General features: G+C 42.9%; 1 protein-coding gene across 14 annotated transcripts in view; it reads left to right on the top strand.

Moving 5' to 3' along the window:
- The window catches only part of KALRN (kalirin, RhoGEF kinase), a 546,132-nt gene that overhangs the window by 472,011 nt on the left and 52,539 nt on the right, over positions 1 to 21,582 (top strand). For 10 of the 14 annotated variants that reach the window (XM_014939313.1, XM_014939235.1, XM_014939189.1 and 7 more), the window contains 12 exons: positions 1,972 to 2,255; positions 3,111 to 3,215; positions 7,236 to 7,331; positions 9,001 to 9,131; positions 12,789 to 12,855; positions 14,107 to 14,210; positions 16,469 to 16,538; positions 17,116 to 17,202; positions 17,984 to 18,076; positions 19,158 to 19,208; positions 19,553 to 19,630; positions 20,820 to 21,005. In XM_014939313.1, coding sequence (XP_014794799.1) covers positions 1,972 to 2,255; positions 3,111 to 3,215; positions 7,236 to 7,331; positions 9,001 to 9,131; positions 12,789 to 12,855; positions 14,107 to 14,210; positions 16,469 to 16,538; positions 17,116 to 17,202; positions 17,984 to 18,076; positions 19,158 to 19,208; positions 19,553 to 19,630; positions 20,820 to 21,005 — 1,352 coding nt within the window. The remainder of the gene's footprint in view (positions 1 to 1,971; positions 2,256 to 3,110; positions 3,216 to 7,235; positions 7,332 to 9,000; positions 9,132 to 12,788; positions 12,856 to 14,106; positions 14,211 to 16,468; positions 16,539 to 17,115; positions 17,203 to 17,983; positions 18,077 to 19,157; positions 19,209 to 19,552; positions 19,631 to 20,819; positions 21,006 to 21,582) is intronic. The other 4 variants (XM_014939245.1, XM_014939282.1, XM_014939198.1 and 1 more) reach the window with 3 other exon arrangements.

The raw sequence follows: 21,582 nt of genomic DNA, 5'->3' as shown, positions 1-21,582 counted from the left end.
CGGTGGTGGGAGTGTGGGCACTGGAGGGGATTTCGGTGCTGCTGAGGGGACAGAGGGGCCAGGGTGCTTGCAAAAGGTCTAAGTCACTGTCATGAAACCCTGACCGTTGCTGACGCGAGGTGTGCTGATAAACTCCCAGAGCATCACGTGGAGCCTGCCAGAGGAGACTGTCTAAAGCCTATCGAGTGGAAGATAAGCCGGCTGCTGACAAATATTATCTTGGCTCTAGTTGATTTAACTCTGCTTCATGTGCATGAAATAACATCAACGGGAGCTGGGCGAACCCAGGCCTTTTTGAGATAAGACTGCTACTTTGCCCTTATGGAGGAATGTCAGAAAAACCCCAGCAGCTCCACCTGGGATCTGCCCTTCTCCCAGCCCCTCTCACACTCACTCCTGTCATCAGAAGACACATGATTTGGATTTTCTTCCTGTCTGGGAATTGAACTTTGACTTCCTCTAGCTTGTTGCAATTATTTCCGTATGTTCTAAAATCCTAACTTTTGACCTCAGGTATGTAATAAATTATTGGTTCGACTTCTGAGTCAGGCTGTCTGTTGTTATAAAATATTATAAAAATATTATAACTCTCACGGTCTGCATTTTACAAGCCAGCAGACAAGGCAGGCTGCGGTCTCTGCTCGGCACATAGCCGGCTGTGAGCAGCAGCTCTGCCCAGTGGGGTAGGAACTCTTCATGCAGGTAGCAAGATCCAGTTTCTAAAACAATATAGATAATGATTATCTGGGAGTGTATCTCTCCCTCAGCATGTGTATTACCCAGTATCTCTAATGATATTTATTGCTGAACTGAGAATATCTGGATGCACCAGGCTATTTTCACGTGTTGTAACTTATGGTTTTGTTTTCTGCTGGGGTAGATAAAAGATTCAGAGATAACCATCTAAAAACGTTTAATAATGTCAGCTGACTGCTTTCTGATATACAGTCTGAGATGTATCTCACAGGAGTGCAACAATTTCTGAATTCTGTGGAAAAAAAAAATCATCTTAAACTGGGGTTAAACATCTCAGTCCCTGATTGCTCCTGGGGAAGGAGTTGCCTTGCCATGGTTTCATAAAGGTGAAAGCAGGGCACTTGTTCCTAAAGGGCAATTGAGAAATCTTTGAGCAACGTGTTTGTTTTCATTTTAAAGACTTACTGACATAGGCACATCTTTGGTCTGTTGCTTTTGGGGGGAGTAAGGGAGGTGACACCCATTTCTAAAGTGGTTGTCTGAACGTGTGTATCCATAATTGCAGTTGGATACAGTTCAGCAGAATCTCCTCCTTGGATATAATGGAAATATTTTTTAATTTTAAGCTTGCTTTGTATCTGTTTCTTGGGAGTTCCCTTCGGCTTGAACAATTTGTCATCTTTTGTAATTGCTCATTCGAATTTCTTAGTTTGAGAAGGTGTGAAGTCTTCTGACAAATTTCTTTCAGGGGCAAAGGAGATAATTTTAAGGTGCTTCAAATAACCTTCAAAAGTTAATAAGTAGTCTAACTAACAGTAATGTCACTGAGGTCTGGAAACAGCTGAGAAACATTTATGGAATCAGAACCTGACAAAGTGTTGGTGGCTGTCAAGCCTCCTGTAGTAATCTGCTTTTGTGCTTATTTTCTTCCTGGCAATTCACAATGAAATCTGTGGGAAGAAGCTGAGAAATTCAGCACTTAGCATGAAATTCAGGCTTTCATCAAAAACTAGATAGCTTTGCTGTCTGCAGTCTTTCATAAGGACAGATAGCGTGGTAGGAAATGAGAGAGGTGTGTAAGATTGTGAAAAATGCCCGTTGCAGGGCATATTCCTCTCTCTGCTGCGCAATAAAGTTTACACAATGTCCATAGGTCACAAACCCTTTTATCGGGGCGGCATGTATTTTCATACTTAGGACTGCCAAGCGCTTGATGAGCGCTAGGAAATAGAGGAGGTTGCTGGTATGATCTCTCACCTCATTGTTTTCTTCCAGACGCGTATTCAGTCTCTTCCAATGACAACGGGGGCAAGTCTGATTCAGTGGCCAACTTGCAACCTCAGCCATCCCTCAACTCCATCCAGAGCTCTCCTGGCCCCAAGCGCTCGACCAACACACTGAAGAAATGGTTGACGAGTCCTGTGCGCCGGCTGAACAGTGGGAAGACCGAGAGCAACATCAAGAAACAAAAGAAGGTGCGAGATGGCAGGAAGAGCTTTGACCTCGGCTCACCGAAGACGGGAGATGAAACCACTCCTCAAGGAGACAGCGCAGATGAGGTGTGTGTTAGTGTTTGTTCCAGGAAAGACCATAGCTCTGATAGTCTCTTCTGTGGTTTGTGATTCATGCTTGAGTAAACACTTAGGGTCTAGAGGGAGCAGCGAATCATATGTAAAATTGAATTGATTAAAGTTGTGTTGCAAACAGCGTTGTCATCCAAAGAGCAATGGAATATATAGAGAACAGCATTTCAGAGCCTGCATATATTATTGTCCTTTGACTAGATATTTTTGATAGACTATTAGAAAGCTACCAAAGGTAAAAATGAAGTTATTCTTGAGCAGCTTTTACCACTTTTTGCTGAGGTTCATATCACCTTTATCCTACCATGGCAGTATAATTCCTTACTGAAGGAAAACAGTCAGAGAAATCAGCACATTTATGTTGAATCTGCTACATATTTGCAGCCACAGTTTCTCTGCAGGCATGTTCTTTGCCAGAATGGGTCTTTCCTGAGAAACAGAATAAGGAATTACAAGCCAAAAATGGGGAAGATACTAACTAAACACAAATAGAGGAACATATTTTAACAACTGTACATTGAGCTGTTCTCATTCAAATTAAAAAATACTTTTCCATCAGCACACAGACAGATGTAACTGCCTTAGATGCTTGGGTGGCCTATAAACTGTGTATCTGTAGCTCTTAAAATGCACCAGGATTAAGCAGCAAAACCTCACATTTTTATTGCTTCTCGTCCATGAGGCTTAGCATTGCCCACAGTTCTCTCCACCCAACATGACATTGAGACAGTGTTAGTATTAACAGGCTCAAAGCCTGGTGGTAGGGCTCAGATATCTGAAAGGATAAAAGAAACCCGTCCCGTCTCCTAATTATATTTGACTTTTCTTCAGAAGAGCAAGAAGGGTTGGGGAGAAGATGAACCAGATGAAGAGTCTCACACACCTCTTCCTCCTCCTATGAAGATTTTTGACAATGATCCAACCCAAGATGAGATGGTAAGGCCTCCCCTGCTGTATCAGTTTGTTGTTTTGAGTGTGTTTCTAGCATAGTCATCTCACAGCGGTTTCATAGTGGTCTTCTAGTATCCAGTCCTAGACTTGTGGTTATAAGAGACACCTATGTGCAAATCATAATCTCATACCTTTCACCAGCTGTATTTAGGAATAAAGCTGGATAAGCCATTTAGTCCTGGCATCCCATTTCATGACAGGCTGATCATGTGTTTGTGTTATGTGTGGTCAGAAATTCCACTCAGGCTGATACTGCGTATTCTCCACATCTGTTTTAAAAGTGCTGTTGGTGTCTGGCAGTAGCAGTGGAGATGGTATTTGGTGGCAGCCTGTGCCTGAGGAATAGGATAGATGCCGGAGTTTGCTCGAATCCAGAAATACTACCTTTACCACCAAGGGTTAGAAAGCTTGAGCTCTCCACTTAGGCTCTGTGTGTGATGGGAGTCCAGCAACATTGTCAGTCTGTGCCCCACCACCCACCCTCCATTCTGAAGTGCTTTAAAACTTGCAGATGGAAAAGCCCACCCAGTGCTATCGTTTTGCATTTTTGGCGTATGTGGTTGATCATCACTGAATGGTCCACTTTATCACCTTCGGTTAGTTCAGAAGCCCACAAGGTATCTGAAGTCCCTCTCAGGAGGGTGGGAAAGGCTTTGATCTGCCCATCTTTGTGCGCCATGCTAGTGGTGGTAGATCTCTGCTGTTAGCTAGGGTCTCTTGAATGCTAAATCAGAATTTGCTGTGGTAGGTGGTGCAGTGGCTTGCAGAGTCCTTCAGTTGCAGTCTTGGACTTGGGGTGAGAAGCTGTGAATATGGCTATGACAGTGGTTTGCATTCGCAGTCAGTGCAGGTCCTGTCTCCATGTGTCCTCCCCCACCCCTTCCTGGTGCTGTTGTCTCCCTTGTAGAAATCCATCCTCCTGTGTAGCTGTTTCCTGCTTTCCTGCTGGCATCTGTTTTTAGCACTGCCACTTCTGTATCTCTATCCTCTGATTGTAATTACTGCATGCAAAGAAGCAAGGATAGGGGAGATTAATAAATTGTCAGGAAAAAAAAAAAAAAAAAACAACAACCCAGAATGTTCTTGGGGAAGGTTCAGGCAGGAGTTTGGAAACACGGAGCGAGAAGGACCCAACTATTTCTGGGACTGTAGGAGCAGAATGATGGAGGAAAGGATTCGGGGGCTTGCTGCTAATCTGTCAGGAAATGTTATGACATTGTGGTGTGGCAGCAAGACCAGAAGGAAGCAGCTGGAGTCGTGGACTCCTGCCCTTCGAGTGCTGCATGTACTGCTGGTTGTCTGGCCAGGGGCAGAGGCAAAAGGTCAGCAAAGCAGAGCCATGGTGGATCCATGCCCAGCACAATAGCTGTTGCTCCTGGCTTGTTCTGCATGGTGTTTAGCTTAATGGTTTGGGGTTAGTTTGCTTTTTGGGGGTTTTGGGGGTTGTTTTGCTTAGCTTCAGCCCAGGTCACTTTTTTTTTTTTTTTTAATAAATTTTAACATGCCATGTGATTTCAGTGTTTCTTAAATACATCTCTGACAACGCCGATGTTGTGGAACTAAACTGTTTTCAGCTCCAGATGTCTAAGCCTTATAGAGCGTTTTGGCATGCTTTTTCTTCACCCGCTCCTGAAAGAGAAGATTAAGTAGACCAAGATATATATGAAAGCCTTTTTCTCTCTCTTTTTCTTCCCCTACTCACTTTTCATCACAGAAGGAAAAAAAGTGAAGCTCACGAACATGGCTCCTGAATTCCCTGGCACAGGAGCACTGCATTAGCAATGTTTGAGCCATGCTGGAGCCAAAAGCTCTTTAACAATGTTAATTTGGGCACGGCTCCCTGCTCATGTCCTACTACTGCTTACAGGCACAGGCTTAGGTTGGACCAGCAGCAACATGGGGAAGTAGCGATGGTAGGGGGGAGGTGGCACCTTTACCTGAACTCATCTGCAAAGCAGAATAATCATGCCTTCCTGCTCCCAGAGGGTCTTATAAAGACAAATTGCAAGATATATTCATATTAGAAATTAATCATTTACTTTCTGGGACATAGAAATACCATTTTTCAATTTGCCCCACACAAACCAGAGTCACCCGTCAATCACAGAAGAATTTTATTTTACCCTGAGAGACTTGTAGGCAGCAAATGTTTCCATGCTCCCTTCAAAATCCTACAGTTATTTACTTTTCAGAGATATTGAGCAATTTCAGTTAAAAGTAGTGAGAGCAACAGCTGTTTAATGCCTCCAAAAATTGGACTCCTCCTGCTAGAATGGTTATGTTTGACAGTTATCGTCTCCGTATTTGTCCGGTATTTCTTCAAAGTCCCCATTTTCAGTCTTCTTTTTTTTTTTCCCTAGACACATCTGTCCGCATTGCAGGTGAAACGGGTTGTCTGAACTTTTACATTTGTATGAGATTCCTGCATTACCAGCCTAATTCCTCAATTACCAGCCTGATTACCTGTAGTTTTTGTTGTTGCTGTAATTAGAACTGTTGATTAGATGCATTATTTGTGAAAGATGAGATGACAAGTGGCAGGCTGTTCACGCTGCTGCTCTGTCACAAGGCTTCTGGTTGGGATTGGTCTCCTTTGCCCTGTTTTTTTTCTTCCCCTGGGGCTGTGTCACTCAACATGAGCAACCTCCACAAGGGGCTGCTTGCAGAGGTGGCCAGCTGCCTAATTCCTGCCATCACATTTCCATCTCTCACTCTCCAGCACTTTTTAATCTCAGATGCGTGTTCGTTGGCACCTGCACGGTGACTTCGCTGAAATGGGTGCTCTCCAGAAGACCTTTACTAAGCAGCTGAGAGATGAATAAGCTTTTTAATAATTTTAATGGAGAATTTATTAAAATTTACCCGTGCTATAGTCCATGTCAGCCTGCCAAAAGCAGGTTATCAAAGGGCTTATAGTTTCAGTCAGTGCTTGTATTTTGTTCAGAAGAAATGTACATACAGGTGAGCTCATAAATACCAATTCCCATAGCTATCACGTGAGTTTGGGTTTTCAAAGTGAGTTTTTTTAGGAGATATACTAAGGGATGAAGAGGTCCATATAGAGCAAAAACCTTCAGCTAAAGCTGAGTATTTCACACAGAGGCCAGTCTTTGCAGCACCATGGGGGATGCTTGGGTAGCACAGTGAAGAGGTTTCAGTGTTTCTGGAGATTTGTAACAGCCAGCAGCCATTAGCTGTGGCTACCTGAATGTGGAGACATCCAAAGATGTTACATGATGTCAGGCACCTAAAATTGAATACCTGTGACCAACAGACAGTCTTAGATAAGCAAGACTGAAAACATTCTACCTGATGTCAATAGGGAAATGTGGGCATCTCCAAAGAGTGTTTCTGCCCTCCTGTGCCAGGTGCCATGGGTAGATGAGATACATAGGGGTATTTGCTCTCCACTGGTTGCAGAGAGGAGAGAGAAAAAAATAAGTATTTTAAATGGCTGAAATTGCATGATTAGGAGGTGTCATCTGACTTCATTTGGAATTGCAATTGATCTGTGGGGATGAGAGGGGGAATGACTTGTTCCCCCCTGCTTCCCGCTTCTATTGCCTTTACCTCCATGTGTACCATATACTTAACTGCATTTATTAAATATGTATGTATGGGGGAGGGGGTAATTTCTTACATCTGCAGTAAGAAGATCAATTTTCTGGAGTCTATAAGACTGTAGATGTCCTATGAAGGAGGAACCTACAGGCATTAAGAGTATTGCAGCCTGGTTGCAAATGAACTTCAGTTCTTTGACACTGCTCCCTGGTTCCCAGCCCTGGGACTGCTGCAGGGAGATGTGCAGCCAGAAGTGGATGGCAATTCTGTGCTTGTTTGATACAGCAACACTCACTCACCTGGCCCTGCATGTGGTCCTCTAACCCTTCTGCTCCCCTTCCACGTTTTTTCTCCTGTCTCAGAAGCTGCTTCACTGACCGCTGGTTTCCTACTCCCTTCTCATCCTGCTAACTTGCTTTTCCTTTGCAACGTGGTGTCTTGCAGTCCTCTTCTTTGCTAGCTGCTCGACAGAGCTCCTCCGATGTCCCAACTGCTGCGGATCTTGTCAGTGCAATAGAAAAGTTGGTCAAAAGTAAGCTGGTAAGTTTAGTGTTGTGAAAACTGTGTACACAACAGACCTAATATGACTCCAGGGAAGGGCTTCAAACTCTACCTCTTGTTTCTGGTTTCCTTGCTTTCCACCTTCATCTGCTATGCTTTTATTAACCCTCTGTGCTCTACTTTTCAGTAGAGTGTCTAATATTTTTGCTCCCCATTGAGACAAAGCCTACATCTCACATTGCCATGTAGGCTCTGCCCTGCATAGTCAAACGGCCCTTTTGGGGTGGGCTTTGCAGAGCATGAGCTACAATACTGTACTCTTTCTGGGGTCTTGTTGGTATTGAAATATTTTACACAGTGAGATGTTTTCTTTGTTTTGTTTCAAAGGTTGTTCTGATGCACAGGAGTTTTACTACGCAACATGTGAGGTTTTTTGGTATTCTGGCTTCACTGAAAAGACCCTCTAAAGAGTAGCACTGCTTGAAGTATCACAGCTGTGCTTTAGATTTTACAAAGATTCATGTGTCGCTTTTAGTCTGCCTTGTCAACTCTTTCTGACAGGGAGTGGAATAAGCAATAAAAATGCTCTGGGTTTAATTTGTTCTAAAAATTTAGTGCCGTGCACTCTGCCTGTCTGATCCCATGTCTGATGGATAAGGAGTAAATCCTGTTTCATATCTTGGCTTCTCTTAAGTTTTCTGTGAAAGAGTTCAGAATGTTAATATAAAAGCTAAACTTTTTTCTACAGGACCAGGATCTCTAAAATTAGGTAAATGCTTGCTTTGAACAAGTTTAACTTAAGTAACAAGTTAGGAGTAAAGCAGCATTATGATGAGCCTACAGAGGTTCATTTCCTTACGTATACTTGAGGGATGAAGAGAGTAAAAACAACAAAAAAAAACCCCACAGTGATAATTAAATTACTGTACCTTTGTCAAGCAGCTTTACATAGCCAATCATCTCAGAGGGGTTTGATATTTTCTCCATTTGAGGTGTTGGTACATGAATATAGTCTGTGTTCATAGAGCGCTTGATAAGGAGTAAGTGCTGAAGGAGCTCTTTGTGACATGGGAAACCGAGAAGGACATTCCCAGAAAGTTTACTCAAAATAGTTTTATTCCATCGAGGGACTAACAAATTGAAAAGTATTTCATTAATCCAGTTAGATGTATTTTCAGAGGATATTTTATTTTCTCTTCCCCACATGCAGGCTGTTAGGTCAATTGCGATTACTTTCTAGGGATTTAGGGGAAAGTTTAATTATTGTGGAATGTTACAATGTATCCATCTATTTCTGTTTTGTTTTGTTTTACTTTGCTACAAAGAATCCGTAATGAATCTTTGGCAAAGAAACTGACCACGTGTAGCCTAACACTGGTTCTGATTGAGACATCAGCGTATTTTCAGGTTGTTTTGAAATAATTTGGAAGAGTTTTCTCATCCTGAGGCTACTGGAACATCTTTTTCCACCTTCTAGCAAAGGACATCTTCTCTGTTTTAATGCTTTTTTTTTTGGTGGGGGGTGTCTTAAATCAACTTAAAATGAGTTTGGTTGTGTTTCACTAAGGGCTGCAGGAAAATATTTCTGAATACTCAGCTTGGTTTCAGACTGCAGTGTCAATTGCAGAACTGACTTGAAACAGAAGATAACACTGATGCTGAGGTTTAAGGATAATGTTTGTTCTATCATTCTTTGGGGTTTTTTTAGACCCTTGAAGGAGGATCTTACCGAGGAAGCTTAAAAGATGCCACTGGCTGCCTAAATGAAGGAATGACGCCTTCAACTCCTCCACGAAACCTTGAAGAGGAACAAAAAGCCAAAGCAATGAGAGGCAGGATGTAAGTTGTCATGCTGGTTCTTCTTTCTGAAATAGGCACCCGAAGAGGACATATAGCTGCACTGAAAGACCACTTTGAAGTAGTGAATGAGCAGGGAACTGGGAGTAAAACTGTGGTCTACTTGCTTCTGTTTTTTCTTAACCTGTAAAAAGACTTCATAAGAGCTTTTGCACACCCAGGAGGTTCATCATCACTCTTTAAAATGTACAACTTTTACCCCAGATAGCAAATACCTGTTGCTGTAAGAGCCTCTGAACAGCTAGACAGGTATTACTGAGATGTTTGCCTTGGTAAATACTGCGTTGCCAGAGGTGAAATCAGCTCTCAAAGGGGGATATGTGGTTGACCTTATTAGCTACCTTCAAGGAAAAGAACAGAAAATCCCACTAGGATTTTTTGAATGAGAGAATTTTTTTTTGCCTTAGTTATTAGCTAAGGAAGGGTCAGAATTCAGATGCATTTGTGGTGGAAACACCACTAAAGAGAAGGTTTCGTTGGGGAAACCCTCATGTTCATGGTAATGGGAGAGGAAAGAAATGGTGACAGGTCATGAAAGTTGTATTTAAAATTATCTGTCCCCTCCCTTGAATGTAACAAAAATAACATTTGTGCCTTCAAAGCTTCTCAGGATTAAAGCATTTCTTAAATGCATAGTTCATCTGAAAGACACAGAGAACTGGAGAAACAGAATCAAGGATTGTATGGGAGCTGAGGTAGCTGTTTTCTTTATACTGCCTCTTACATGAACAGTCACTGCAATGGTCTAATCAAATGGTAGATCAAGGGTCCAAGTAACGGTCCAAACAGGTCTCATCAGAGTCTGATAAGGTGAGAGGTGGAAGAAAAGCAGCCCATTGGGGAAAGATGCCAAGGAGGGAAGGAAACCAAGTCAGGGGAGGACAAGGAGGTAGTTAAGAGCAGAAGAGGAAGTAGGAGCAAAGAGTCACAGGTCTGTGAAAGCCATCATTTGCTCCTGCAGTTTGTTGTAGGAAGCCAAGGAAGGGATACAGTGAGGGACTGGATCAACTCCCAGGAGCAGGCAGGGACGTGACACTCCTGGATGTGTTTCTGAATGGGAGAAGTTTTCTGCTAGGCAGCCATCAGCCTTCCTGCAGGGAACATCTCTGCCCATGCCTGTCTCCTAAAAGCTCCTCAATATTGCAAGTTCTTGGGTTTGTCTGGTAGCAATTTGTTAATTAGATTACTGGCAACTAACTTATGATTGCAGTTTTAGTGTGGAGACCTTTGCCACTGATAGATACAGTAACACTTTCTAGCATGGGATGCTTCTGGCAGGGGTACTGGCAGCGTGTTACGCATAATTAGTGGCTGCCTCCATCCAGATTTTCTAAACGCCAGGATGTTTAGGAGCACCTGCTAGTGGCTTTCAGCACAAGACATCTGTCTCCTCTCCAGCTCCATTGTATCTGTGTTCTGTATCTCAGCGGCTCGCTGTATTTTAATTCCATCACCGTATGAGGCAGCTGAGCTCCCAACTCGAGCTGTGACCCCCCTGTTCCCCAGAAAACCTCAGCTGAATCCTTGCACGGGCATGGGCAGTAATTCCCTGTGTCTCTGGCAGCACATGAATGCCAACAGTTAGCCCCGGTGTCAGGAAACCCCTATTCCACCAGGTTTGATTGCTGCATTTCTATGAGCAATAAGGTAAGAGTTGGGTAGCATTGTTCAGTATAGATTTAATACAGACTTAGCAAGAGCTACAGATATTCAGAAGTGAGGAGGCTCTAACCTTGTTCCAGTACATGCCATTTTAAATACAGCTGTGTAGTCCATCCCTGCTGGTGACCAGGGCAGGCACTCTCCAGGCAACTGCCTGCCCTTGCTCCATGTTATCAGGTGAGGAGATGAGTGAACTTGAATTTTTGGCAGCATGTATCTTAGAAACCTTAAATCCGGGAGTGCCTGTATGGTCCTGTGTCAGGTGAGCGTCAGAGAACTAATGGAGGTGGTCAAGTTTGATTTTTCTGCTTACTAGGAAGAGGGGAGCTGGGGGAATGCTGGCACTTAGCTGTGGAGGTGCAGTGGAGGTGCAGACCCTGGCTCCTAGTAGAGGTGTAAATTTGCAGGGTTAGTTTGTTCACCTGATAGACACCTGGTCACTGCACTGATGTTTAATTGACACTTACCTGCTTGCGTGTCCCACAGCGTTACGTACTAGAAGTACCCGCTGCTTCATTTTTGGAGCAGGATTTGGCCAGATGGCCCCTTGCAGGAACTCAAACCAAAGGAGAGGCAGTGGGGAGGAGGGAGAGGTTCTCCCCACTGCCCCAGCAGCTCGCTGTGTTCCTGGGGAGCAATGCAGTCGGAGGTAGTGTGAGCTGGGATGTAACCTGCCAGAGAGGACATGGCAAGCCTTTCGCAAGGGCACGGTAGGTCAGCCAGGCAGAGGGGACTGTACAGCACACACTTGTTCAGGCCACATGCTACTGCTTTGTGAAAGAGCAGCCTTTTGCCCCCGTGTGTGTTTACTACCCAGGCACACAACTTGGCAGGGCTCTTCGGAGAGCACAAGCATCTGGCATCGCCGCTGCCAGCACTGCCTTCTGCCAAGGGGGCTGGATTTCACTCTTAAATGAACAAGAAGCTGTTTGACCTCTTCCTGCCACGTGTCTTAAGTATCTCCTCCACTCTGTCTGAGCAAGGGACACGTTGGGAGTGCAGCAGGAGCAGGATTTATTTTCTCAGTGACCTCTCATAGCGGAGTCCCTCCTTCCAATGCCAGTCTACCTTTTTTTTTTTCCTCCAGATATTTTCAACCAGGCTTTTATCTTAGCACTGTTTGCCCTCAGCCCTATCATTTCAAGTGGGTCTGTCTGCCGATTGATGTGAACAGAGCGATATTAGACATGAAAGCACTCCTCTGTCTTGTTAGCCTTGTTACTGCTGCAGCGAACTTTAGCACAGATGGAGTTTATTTGTCATGTGCCAAATCTGTGTATCGGCGTAATTGAGAGGCAGACTGTCTGCAGCAAGCTGTAACTTTTTGAAATTGTCCTCGAAAGAACATTATGTGATTAGTCAGTTTGACTTACAAAGGAGGGGCTTTTTTTAGTTTGCTGTTGTTTGCATGCATCAGGCCTTGATTAGATGACTCTCCTGCCCAGGATTATTCGCTCTGAAATCAGTGTTAACCAGTTGACACCCACACATGGATTACCTAGTCTGAAAGATTAAGCTCTTGGTTACGACAGGAGAGGGGAATTGTTTTCCAAGTGTTTGAAACTTCCAAGTTAAAACTTAATTGCTGAATCTTGGGCAAAGCCAGAGGGACTGGGGCAAGAAATCCTCTCCTGCTTGCTGCAAAATGGGTCAGGACATGTCTCCACAGCTGTCGGGGGCTGCATGGGGGATGGAGGAGGGGAGATTCAAAGTACAGGCAGCCAGTTGTGCTGCTTCTCTTGCACCATCCTGGGATGGGGAGGGAAGAGGGATAGGAGGAAAGAGTGGTTAAGACAATTGAAACTATCCTGACCTGAAATGTGATCATTTTTGTCATCCACATTCCACTGAGCTATAAGGGAGTGAAGAGTGAGTCGTGTTGCGTGACCTGGAGCACAGTGGGGGTTTCTGGAGAGGTGTTAAGAGAAGCAAACATCAAGGAATATGGTCAAATACATGTGTTCTGTTTTAATCTAGGTTTGTCTTAAATGAGCTGGTACAGACTGAAAAAGATTACGTCAAAGACTTGGGAACTGTTGTGGAGGTGAGCTGAAGCAAACCCTGCCATGCAAAATGTTTTCCCAGTAAAAAGCACCATGCTGACAAGTGACAACAAAAAAAAATACAGCACAAGAAGCAAACTGCTTTATTTTGCACTCTGCTTCCATGGTCCCCTTCTCATGTTGACAGAAACAAGAAGAAATGCCTTCGGAAACTATTTTTGTTTCCATCTAGCAAATGTTGTATTTTAGGTTTCAAGTCCAGTGTACAAAGATTTTTCTTGGCTACTCTGCTTGTGATGAACTCTTTCTGCTGTAATGCAGCCTTGAGGGCAGTGGTGGAGGATAACTTATGCTCCTACCACCTATTTTATGCTTTTCTTGCTGTCATATTGAGTAATGGCAACACATACTTTACTTGAGTTTGCACCTGGACTAACGTCCTGTGTCTGAGTACTTTTCCAGAAGCTGGGTTTGGATCTGTGCTGAGGTGCGTGTGTGACCTGTGGATCATTGTTTTGCAAAGAAGCACTTCAGATAAAATAGTGGTTTGGGTCATCATTGTTTAAGCTTCAACTTGTAAAGACCTGGCCAATCCCTAGGGATCACTTGTCGGAGCCATCTCACATGCAGAGTCCGGGTTTTTTCCCAGCAAGGACTCAGAACTGAAGGCACGTGTTTGAGCTGGGCTTTCAGCAACGCTTTTGGCATTCACTAGTCCAAGGAGAACTATCACCCGTTCTAACAGTGATTTTCAGCAGCTTCCAAACTTGGAGACCTTTGTGTTATCTTCTGTTTACATCATGCACCGCTGGCAAACCTGACAGGGTTGCAGTGCTCCAAAGGCTTATAAAGAAACTCGGGAGGTGTGAGAAATCCCATTCATGTGACTTTTTAAACTTACTGCTTGGCTTTGTGCTCCCACAAAATACTCACAGTGAAGAACTCTGTGCAGACTCTGGCTTCTTCCTTCTTCCAGAGAAGCCAAGAGCTTGATAAACTACTTTTGTTTAACTTTTATCTTCTAATTGCACTTGTCACTTCAATGACATTTAATAACAGTTTGTGTAAGTATGGTAGATAAGAATAAATCCTTTAAAGTTTTCTTTTAAGCAAACTGTAATTTAGAGTATGTAGATGGGTTTCTGGTTTTAAATTGCACGAAAGGTATTTTAAGTGTTTTCAATGTAAAAAATCCTGACATTAAACTTTTGCTTCTTTGGAAAAAAAAAGATCGTAATTATTCTGCCCTTTTAAATGAACCCTTTGCTAATTGCTGATCATTAATCCTGAAGGGCTTCATGAAGAGGATAGAAGAAAAAGGAGTTTCTGAAGATATGAAGGGGAAAGACAAGATAGTATTTGGCAATATTCACCAGATCTATGACTGGCACAAAGAGTAAGTTTTTGGTTTAGTTCCTTTTTAAGCACCTTTCTAACATCTCTTCCATAAAGGATTGGGGTATATGGTGTCCATATGTCTAAGCTGCTTTTAATTGAACACCAGCAGGTAATTCAGGGCTGAACTTCCAAAGGACGTTGCCTCACTTTAAATGGTCCCTGTTGATTTGTAAGTGCTGCTTAGTAACTTCACAAATCATCGCTACCCTGAATCCCGAGAACATGTTCTAATTCATGTGCTTTTAGCCAGTTTCACAATACCCACGGTCCTGATGCAGGGCTTTGTGTGCCCAGTCAAAAATGGCCCAACCTGCATGATGCAAAGCAGCGGTCCTACATAAACTCCTTTTTCCCACTGAAAAAACTTCGATGGGCTATAGCTATGCACTGCTTGGCTTCATGGAAGTGTGTTGGTTGTGCCATCTTTCACAGGTACAGCTTTTTGCTGGCTCAAACACCACACCTGGAGTGCTGGTCAGTGTGACAGACATGTTGTTGCACACAAGAGAGTCTGTGTCAGTACTGCTCTGCCATTCCTTGCTGGGGACTCACAACAGGAGGCTCCATGGGAGACACCGTTGTGGTCCATTCACAGCTCCTGAGCTACTGCTCATAAGCAGTCCCAACCTGGCTCCCAGAAAGGTGCTGCTTGTGGGGTACTTGCAGGAAAGCTACTGTGGCTGCCATAATTGTGTGTCTTGGGTCACAGCTGTAGGCTCATTCCATCCCAATGAGGAGCAGTAGCAACACTGGAAAGTCATGGTTTCATGAAAATCGTACTCTGTCCTCATACAAGTAGCTTTTGAAAGGCTGCTGGAAACACGAGGCTTATTTCAAACCCTGGGCCATTTCCACCTTAACTCTATGAACAGCAATGTCTTGCTTATGGACAATATAGTCATCCATTTCAACTCTGCAACTCAAAAATACTCTACTGCTGTGGCTAACTAGAACTTGAGGCTGCATGCACAGTCTTGATCAATGGCCACCAGGCTGGATCTTCCTTCAGCTCTGGTCGTTTGTTTCCCTCGCCCAGAAAACTTGATGTCTTTCTCATCATGTGTCCCACAAGTATTTATCTCATGGCTTGGGCCTGTTCTTATGTTCTGACAGATGCCCTTGTAAGCACAAAGCAAAAAATATTAGAAAAAGCTTCACCATATATCAACTTCTTGATACCAGCAATGGAGTATTTTTACCAGTGCAATTGTTTAAGACTGATGATAGGAGCTTTCTGTAACACATCAGGAGGGATTCCCTATTTTTAGTTCTGCAAATCTGGGTCAAGAAGTCTATTTAAATGCAGATGAATTTAACATTTTTAGAGGATCGAGCTATGGAAGCAGCTGTATCTGATGGTAGCAACAGGGATGTTTAGCTGGGACAGCTGTCCAATGTGCATCTTCTTTTGAGGTTCAGGGATTTCTTGGGACCAGACCATTGCAAGCATGTCCTCTCACCAAATCCGGCTACTGTAGCAAATCCATGGAGGCATTTGAGACAGAAATCTTGCAATGAAAAAGAGAAAGATGATAGAAAGGGAGATTGTCAGGATTTGCCTACCAGATAGAAAAACCTACCAGTATTTCTAAAGTTTAATTTAGCTGCTTTTACGTCACTTTTAGGCGTTCCAGTATATTCTTAGTAAGGGCATTCACACTAGAACAACAGACCTCCCGAGAGCTGTAGGTCAAGATAGAGGTGGTGTTTATGAATTACTATTACTATTGTGAATGATGGTATATTACTAACAGTAATATACTGAAAACCAGCAAAAACCAGAACATACCAAAACTCTACCAGCAAAAATGTGTTGATTTGTTTATTTGAGTGGAAGCTTCTGCATCTCTTTCACATTGACCAGTACTCCAAATCTGCTCATGCAACTGAGAACTCCTGGTAAAGCTTCAGCTGAGTTGTCACAAGTGTTTTGGTATGTGGAAAAGTTCTACTTTGGGAGTTCTCAGTGAAGGAAAGCAACTCTTGCAATTAGATAGTAATTGGCACTTTTTAAAAATTGAAACCACTGTAATAGTAAAGAAGAGGAGATAGTCTGCAAGACGAGACCTCCATATTTCACAGCTCTCATCTAATGTTTTAGAAATGCTACCATTAAGGGCTGAAGCCAAGCTTACCTTTTCATTTATAGCTAAAATACTGTAGCTAAAATTGCACCGATATGTCTGAGGGATGACAGGTTTGCTGCTGGGATGACCTAAAGAAATATTCTGAAGTGTTGATATCCTTTTTTTTCAGCTTTTTCCTGGCTGAACTGGAAAAATGTCTTCAAGAACCTGACCGTTTAGCACAGCTCTTTATTAAGCATGTAAGTTTTGCTTTGTTACCTATCTGTAGTATAATTATCATTTAGGGTGTGATGACTCCTTTCCAAAAACATTTACTTGTGTCAACTTGATATTTTTACACATCTAAACTTAAATTAAATGTGAAGTGGGCTTATAGTTATGCATCTTCAGTGAGCAGCTGGATTGAACTACAGCATTAAGCATTACCTTCTTCAGACTGCTTATTCTGGGGGCAAAATTAGTGTGGCCAAGGATGTCTGCCAAAATATAATTATGGGAGGTACTTGCCAACTGCTGTGATTGACATGTTTGTGTGATATTAACGAGAGCAGAACACTATAGCAAATTTAAGACCAGTTTGGGGATGACATTTCTAACTGGTCACTTCCATGGAAATCTCCCCTTGCCTAAGGTGCAGAAGTGGAGAGCAGAACCAGTTACCAATTAACTTTCCTACTTCAGCAAACGAAACCTTTGATTAAACCAAAAATAAGGAAGAGCAAGCAGAACGTCTTAACAACTTTCTGCCAGTTTTTAAGAGCAGGACAGAATGGTAGCCAGTCTCACACCAGGCTGCTGTGCATTTTGCCTTCGCAGGAGCGGCGGTTACACATGTATGTGGTTTATTGCCAAAACAAGCCACGATCTGAATATATAGTAGCTGAGTATGAGGCATACTTTGAGGTAAGCATGGCTCATTATACGTTACTGCTACATACGCCTGTGAGTCCTACTGAAGTAGACCTGTTGGCTCTGTGACCTGTGGGGCTTGTCTAAAAGAAATTCTAGATTTTGATACTGCACATGCTGCTAAAGTACAGGGAAAAAAAAGTTATTTCATTTATTTGAAATTCTCATGTTGTTAATTTCTAATAAATATTTAATCCAGTACTAACTGTCTATAGCTCTCAGAGTGCCACAACTGCGTTGATTTTTGTCCAAAATAAAATAAGACTTTTTAATCCGTAGTCTACAAACAGGGGAGAGGGCAAAAGTTGTTAGAGCTGGGTGGGGCCTCTCATAAATTCCCGATAATGTTGTCTGTTTCAAGAAGTCTTTGGGACTAGGCACATTTAGATATTAATGTGAAAGAAGCTCGTTTAACCAGGGAAAGATGTTTTGTTTCACCCAAGGGCATGAGGCATGCTCTGCAGGGATTGTTTGTGAGCTAATCCCTGCTGCAGTGGAAAGAGAGGTCTCCAGACCTTGCAGTCCTGCTCAGTCAGCTCAAAGGGGGAAGGGATCCTGTGCTTTCCAACGCCTTCCAGCTCGGTCGTGACTTTTACCCACTCCTTGCCTAAATAGGACATGCCAGATTTTTAAATCCTCTAAAATTCCCTCTTGCAAACAAAAGATTAAGAGCAAACCGACTTTCTGGGGAAGTAAGCCTCTGCTGAGACATTTTATGATGTTCTCTGTCTTACTCTGTGATTGTTTGGAATCATTTTTAATCCTCAATTTTTAGGAGGTTCAGCAGGAAATAAGCCAACGGCTAACCATCAGTGACTTTCTGATCAAACCCATTCAAAGAATAACTAAGTATCAGCTTCTTCTCAAGGTAAGTGGAAAGATGCAGTCAGGACTAAACTATGGTCTGCATCTTGCATTAGGTGCTGTTATTTTAAGTCAGCCTTAGTTTTAACTGAGGAATATCTACATCAAATTAAGAGGAAAAAGGAGTCTGCTTATACATGGGCATACGATGACAGAGTCCCATGGAAAATGTCCAGAGAGCAGGAGGACCACATCTGTGGGAGTAGTTTGCAATTGATGATAATCGAAAAGGCCGGGGTGGGGGGGGCATTTACTATTGGAATTTTTTTATAGAAGAGTAAACTCCAAATAAAAATTTTCTTCCTTTGAAGTAACAGAACAAACTTTCATTCGATTTTTTGAAATTGCAATAGAGATGCACAGGAGTGTTAGTAGAGCCTGTTTTTTGGTGCTGAATGGTATGATTCTGACAAACAGTTCCATTTCTGAATATCTCTCTTCAAATTCACTTGAGAAATGTATTTCCAGAATATTCTGATGTCTGCAAATGTGGGAAGCCTACTGTAATTTTTTTCCCGAGGAGCCTGACCAGTCTGACTTCAGCTGACTTTATCCGCAATGCCAATTACTCAGCATTTCTGAAAATCCATCCCTAGGGACCTCAAGCTAATATCTAAAATTAGGCATGTCTGAACCATACCCTGTAATCTCCAGCAGTACCAGGGCTCTGAGCTCGTTTCTTCTCTTTTTTGAAGTAGTCTCAAGCAGGCGGCCATCAGCCCACAGTTTGATAATTGCACACTTGCAAAGAGGCAGCGGCATGTTCCCTGAGATGCCAAGAGGAAAAGAAAAATCTTCAAGTGTGTGTGGTCTTGTGGCTTAAGACAGGGACCAAGTAAGCCTTCCCAAGGGCTGATACCAGCTTTGTCCTTTTTTTCTGTGATGTTTTCAGCAACCATCCACACCCCATTTCCATATCTATAAAGTGGTTATAATGTTCAGCAACCTCTGAAGATGAATTTATTGATATTAGCGAGTTGCTTCTCAGAAAATCACATGCCAAATATGAATTTTCTCTTTCAAACTGGCGTCTTTTGTTTTCTCTTTCTGAAGTGCCTTAATGCAAACCTTTCTGCTTTCTCCAGGACTTCCTGAGGTACAGTGAAAAAGCTGGTCTGGAGTGCTCTGAGATAGAGGTACGTTTTCATGTCCTGGACAATGGTGCTACGTTATCTAATGGCAGTTTATATGGAGGAATGAAAACCCCAGTATGCCTTTGACAATACTTGAAGATCCTGCTGGTATTCTAAATGTGGTATTTCTCTTACCTGAAGTCAGAAGTGAAAGATGAAGGCACAGTCCTGCGTTGTAGAGGAACCATCCTCTTTTAGACAGACGACCATACATACTCAGTGCATGAGGCCTCACCATGAATAACTGCCAGCAGTGATAATGCTATTGAAGTCCATTATTTGACACTTTGCTTTTAGGAGCCCTCTGGTTCTCTTGTAATAATACAACATCCTTTCCCCTTTAACAGAAAGCAGTTGAATTAATGTGCCTTGTACCGAAACGATGCAATGATATGATGAACCTGGGTCGCCTCCAAGGCTTTGAGGTACGCATTTGCATTCTGCCTATAACAACAATTAGACAAGGAAAAGTATTTTCTCTTTCTGTGATTGTCTCTACAATCTGCCTGACTCCAGGCTGTTTCCCTAGTACTTTTCTTCTCCAGTGCTGAGCTGCATGCTTTGGTGAGGTTTTGAAGATGGGGTGATACACCTCACACTCTAAACTTGTGATAGTCTATCTATTGTTTCTTCAGAATGTGAGGTCTATAACAGCTTCTGAAAGCTTGAATCAGACTTCTTATATCTATTGCCAGAGCAAAATAAGTGGTGAACCAAACTGCTCTGCCTGTTATAAGGTCATAGAATCATAGAATCATAGAATGGTTTGGGTTGGAAGGGACCTCAAAGATCATCGAGTTCCAGCCCTCCTGCCATGGGCAGGGACACCTCCCACTAGAGCAGGTTGCTCAAAGCCCCATCCAGCCTGGCCTTGAACACTTCCAGGGATGGGGCATCCACAACTTCTCTGGGCAACCTGTTCCAGTGTCTCACCACCCTCATAGTAAAAAGTTCTTCCTGAGATCTAATCTGAATCTTTTTCTTCCAATTTAAAACCGTTTCCCCTTGTCCTATCAAGGTCACCTGGCATTAACATGTTAACAGCTCCCTCTGAGTTTGGTAACATCCAGGAGGGGACTTGTGAGTTATAGCCCCACAGGTTACAGCCTGTGGTTTGTAATTAAGGCAATGTAGACAGTCCTGGTCTGTCCTGGTGAGATGCCTTATCTCCAAAATGAAGTCAAATTTGTCTTACCATCTTATGCATCACAGCATTCCTGCAAACAGGCAGGTCCTGGGTTTTTTGCATCTCCCAGTGTTGCGTCATTGGCTTAAAGGGTGATGGAGAGCTCATGACCAGAGGGAATCCAAGGCACTACAATAACAAACTACATAATGAGAACAGGGTTTGAAATTTAGTAGGAAACAGTTTACTTGAGACTTCTTGCTTTTGGTTTTATAAGCGCAATGAGTGGGAATGAGAACAAAGATAACCTATGTTATTTTCCTTAAACTGAGCTCTCGATTTACGAGATTGCTGCTTCGATAACTTTTGGGGGTATGTCCCACGTGAATTCAGTGCTGCTTGGAAAACTTGGACTGCACGAAACATAGCAGATTGTCTCATGGGCTCATGGTGGGGTTTGTAATGTTGGTGTAATGTCTGCTTCTCAGGGCAAGCTGACAGCTCAAGGCAAGCTGCTGCAGCAGGACACCTTCTACGTGACAGAGCAGGATTCTGGAGTTCAGTCTCGGCCAAAGGAGCGTAGGGTGTTTCTCTTCGAGCAAATAGTTATCTTCAGTGAACTCCTTAGAAAAGGATCTTTAACACCAGGCTACATGTTCAAGAAAAGCATAAAGGTAAGAAATAGAGGAGAGACATACTGGGTTTGATGGTCACGTAAGGAAATCTTACCGATTTTCCGTCCTGTGAGATTGGTCCATGCTGTCATAGGTCACCAACAATTTGCAGAAAACATTTGCATTTACCTTCCAGTAGCTCAGAAGCCGTTTAAGAATATCTCTAAATAAAATGTTGGGTGTCTAAATTTGCTGGGTAATTTTTATGAAGAAGACAGCCAGCGCAGATCCTCTGTCATTCATAGCTCTGAGTTAGCAAATACTGCTACAAAGCCTGAAGTAGTCAGAGAAAGTCTACAATAGTTGCTTTTAAGCATGATCATAAAAGGTGGGGGAAGTTGTAGTATCCAAAACAGTCATCTTAGGCCAAACTGTAAGTCAATACTAAGCCTCTGTGACGTTGCTGGAAATACTCTCCCTAAAGGGGGGAAGGGCTCGTAGTACAAATGTGAACATTGCAAGAAGACAGAACTATTTCAAAAACAAACAAAAACACAGTTCTAAAAATGCAGCTATGAGGAATTATAAAATCAGCTAAACTATGAAGTTTTAAGTAAATAATTTTGGTTTTAAATCA

Source organism: Calidris pugnax, unplaced genomic scaffold, assembly GCF_001431845.1.
Source record: "Calidris pugnax isolate Ruff unplaced genomic scaffold, ASM143184v1 scaffold21, whole genome shotgun sequence".
Classification (NCBI taxonomy): Eukaryota; Metazoa; Chordata; class Aves; order Charadriiformes; family Scolopacidae; genus Calidris; species Calidris pugnax.
This window is presented reverse-complemented; position numbering and strand designations above follow the sequence as displayed.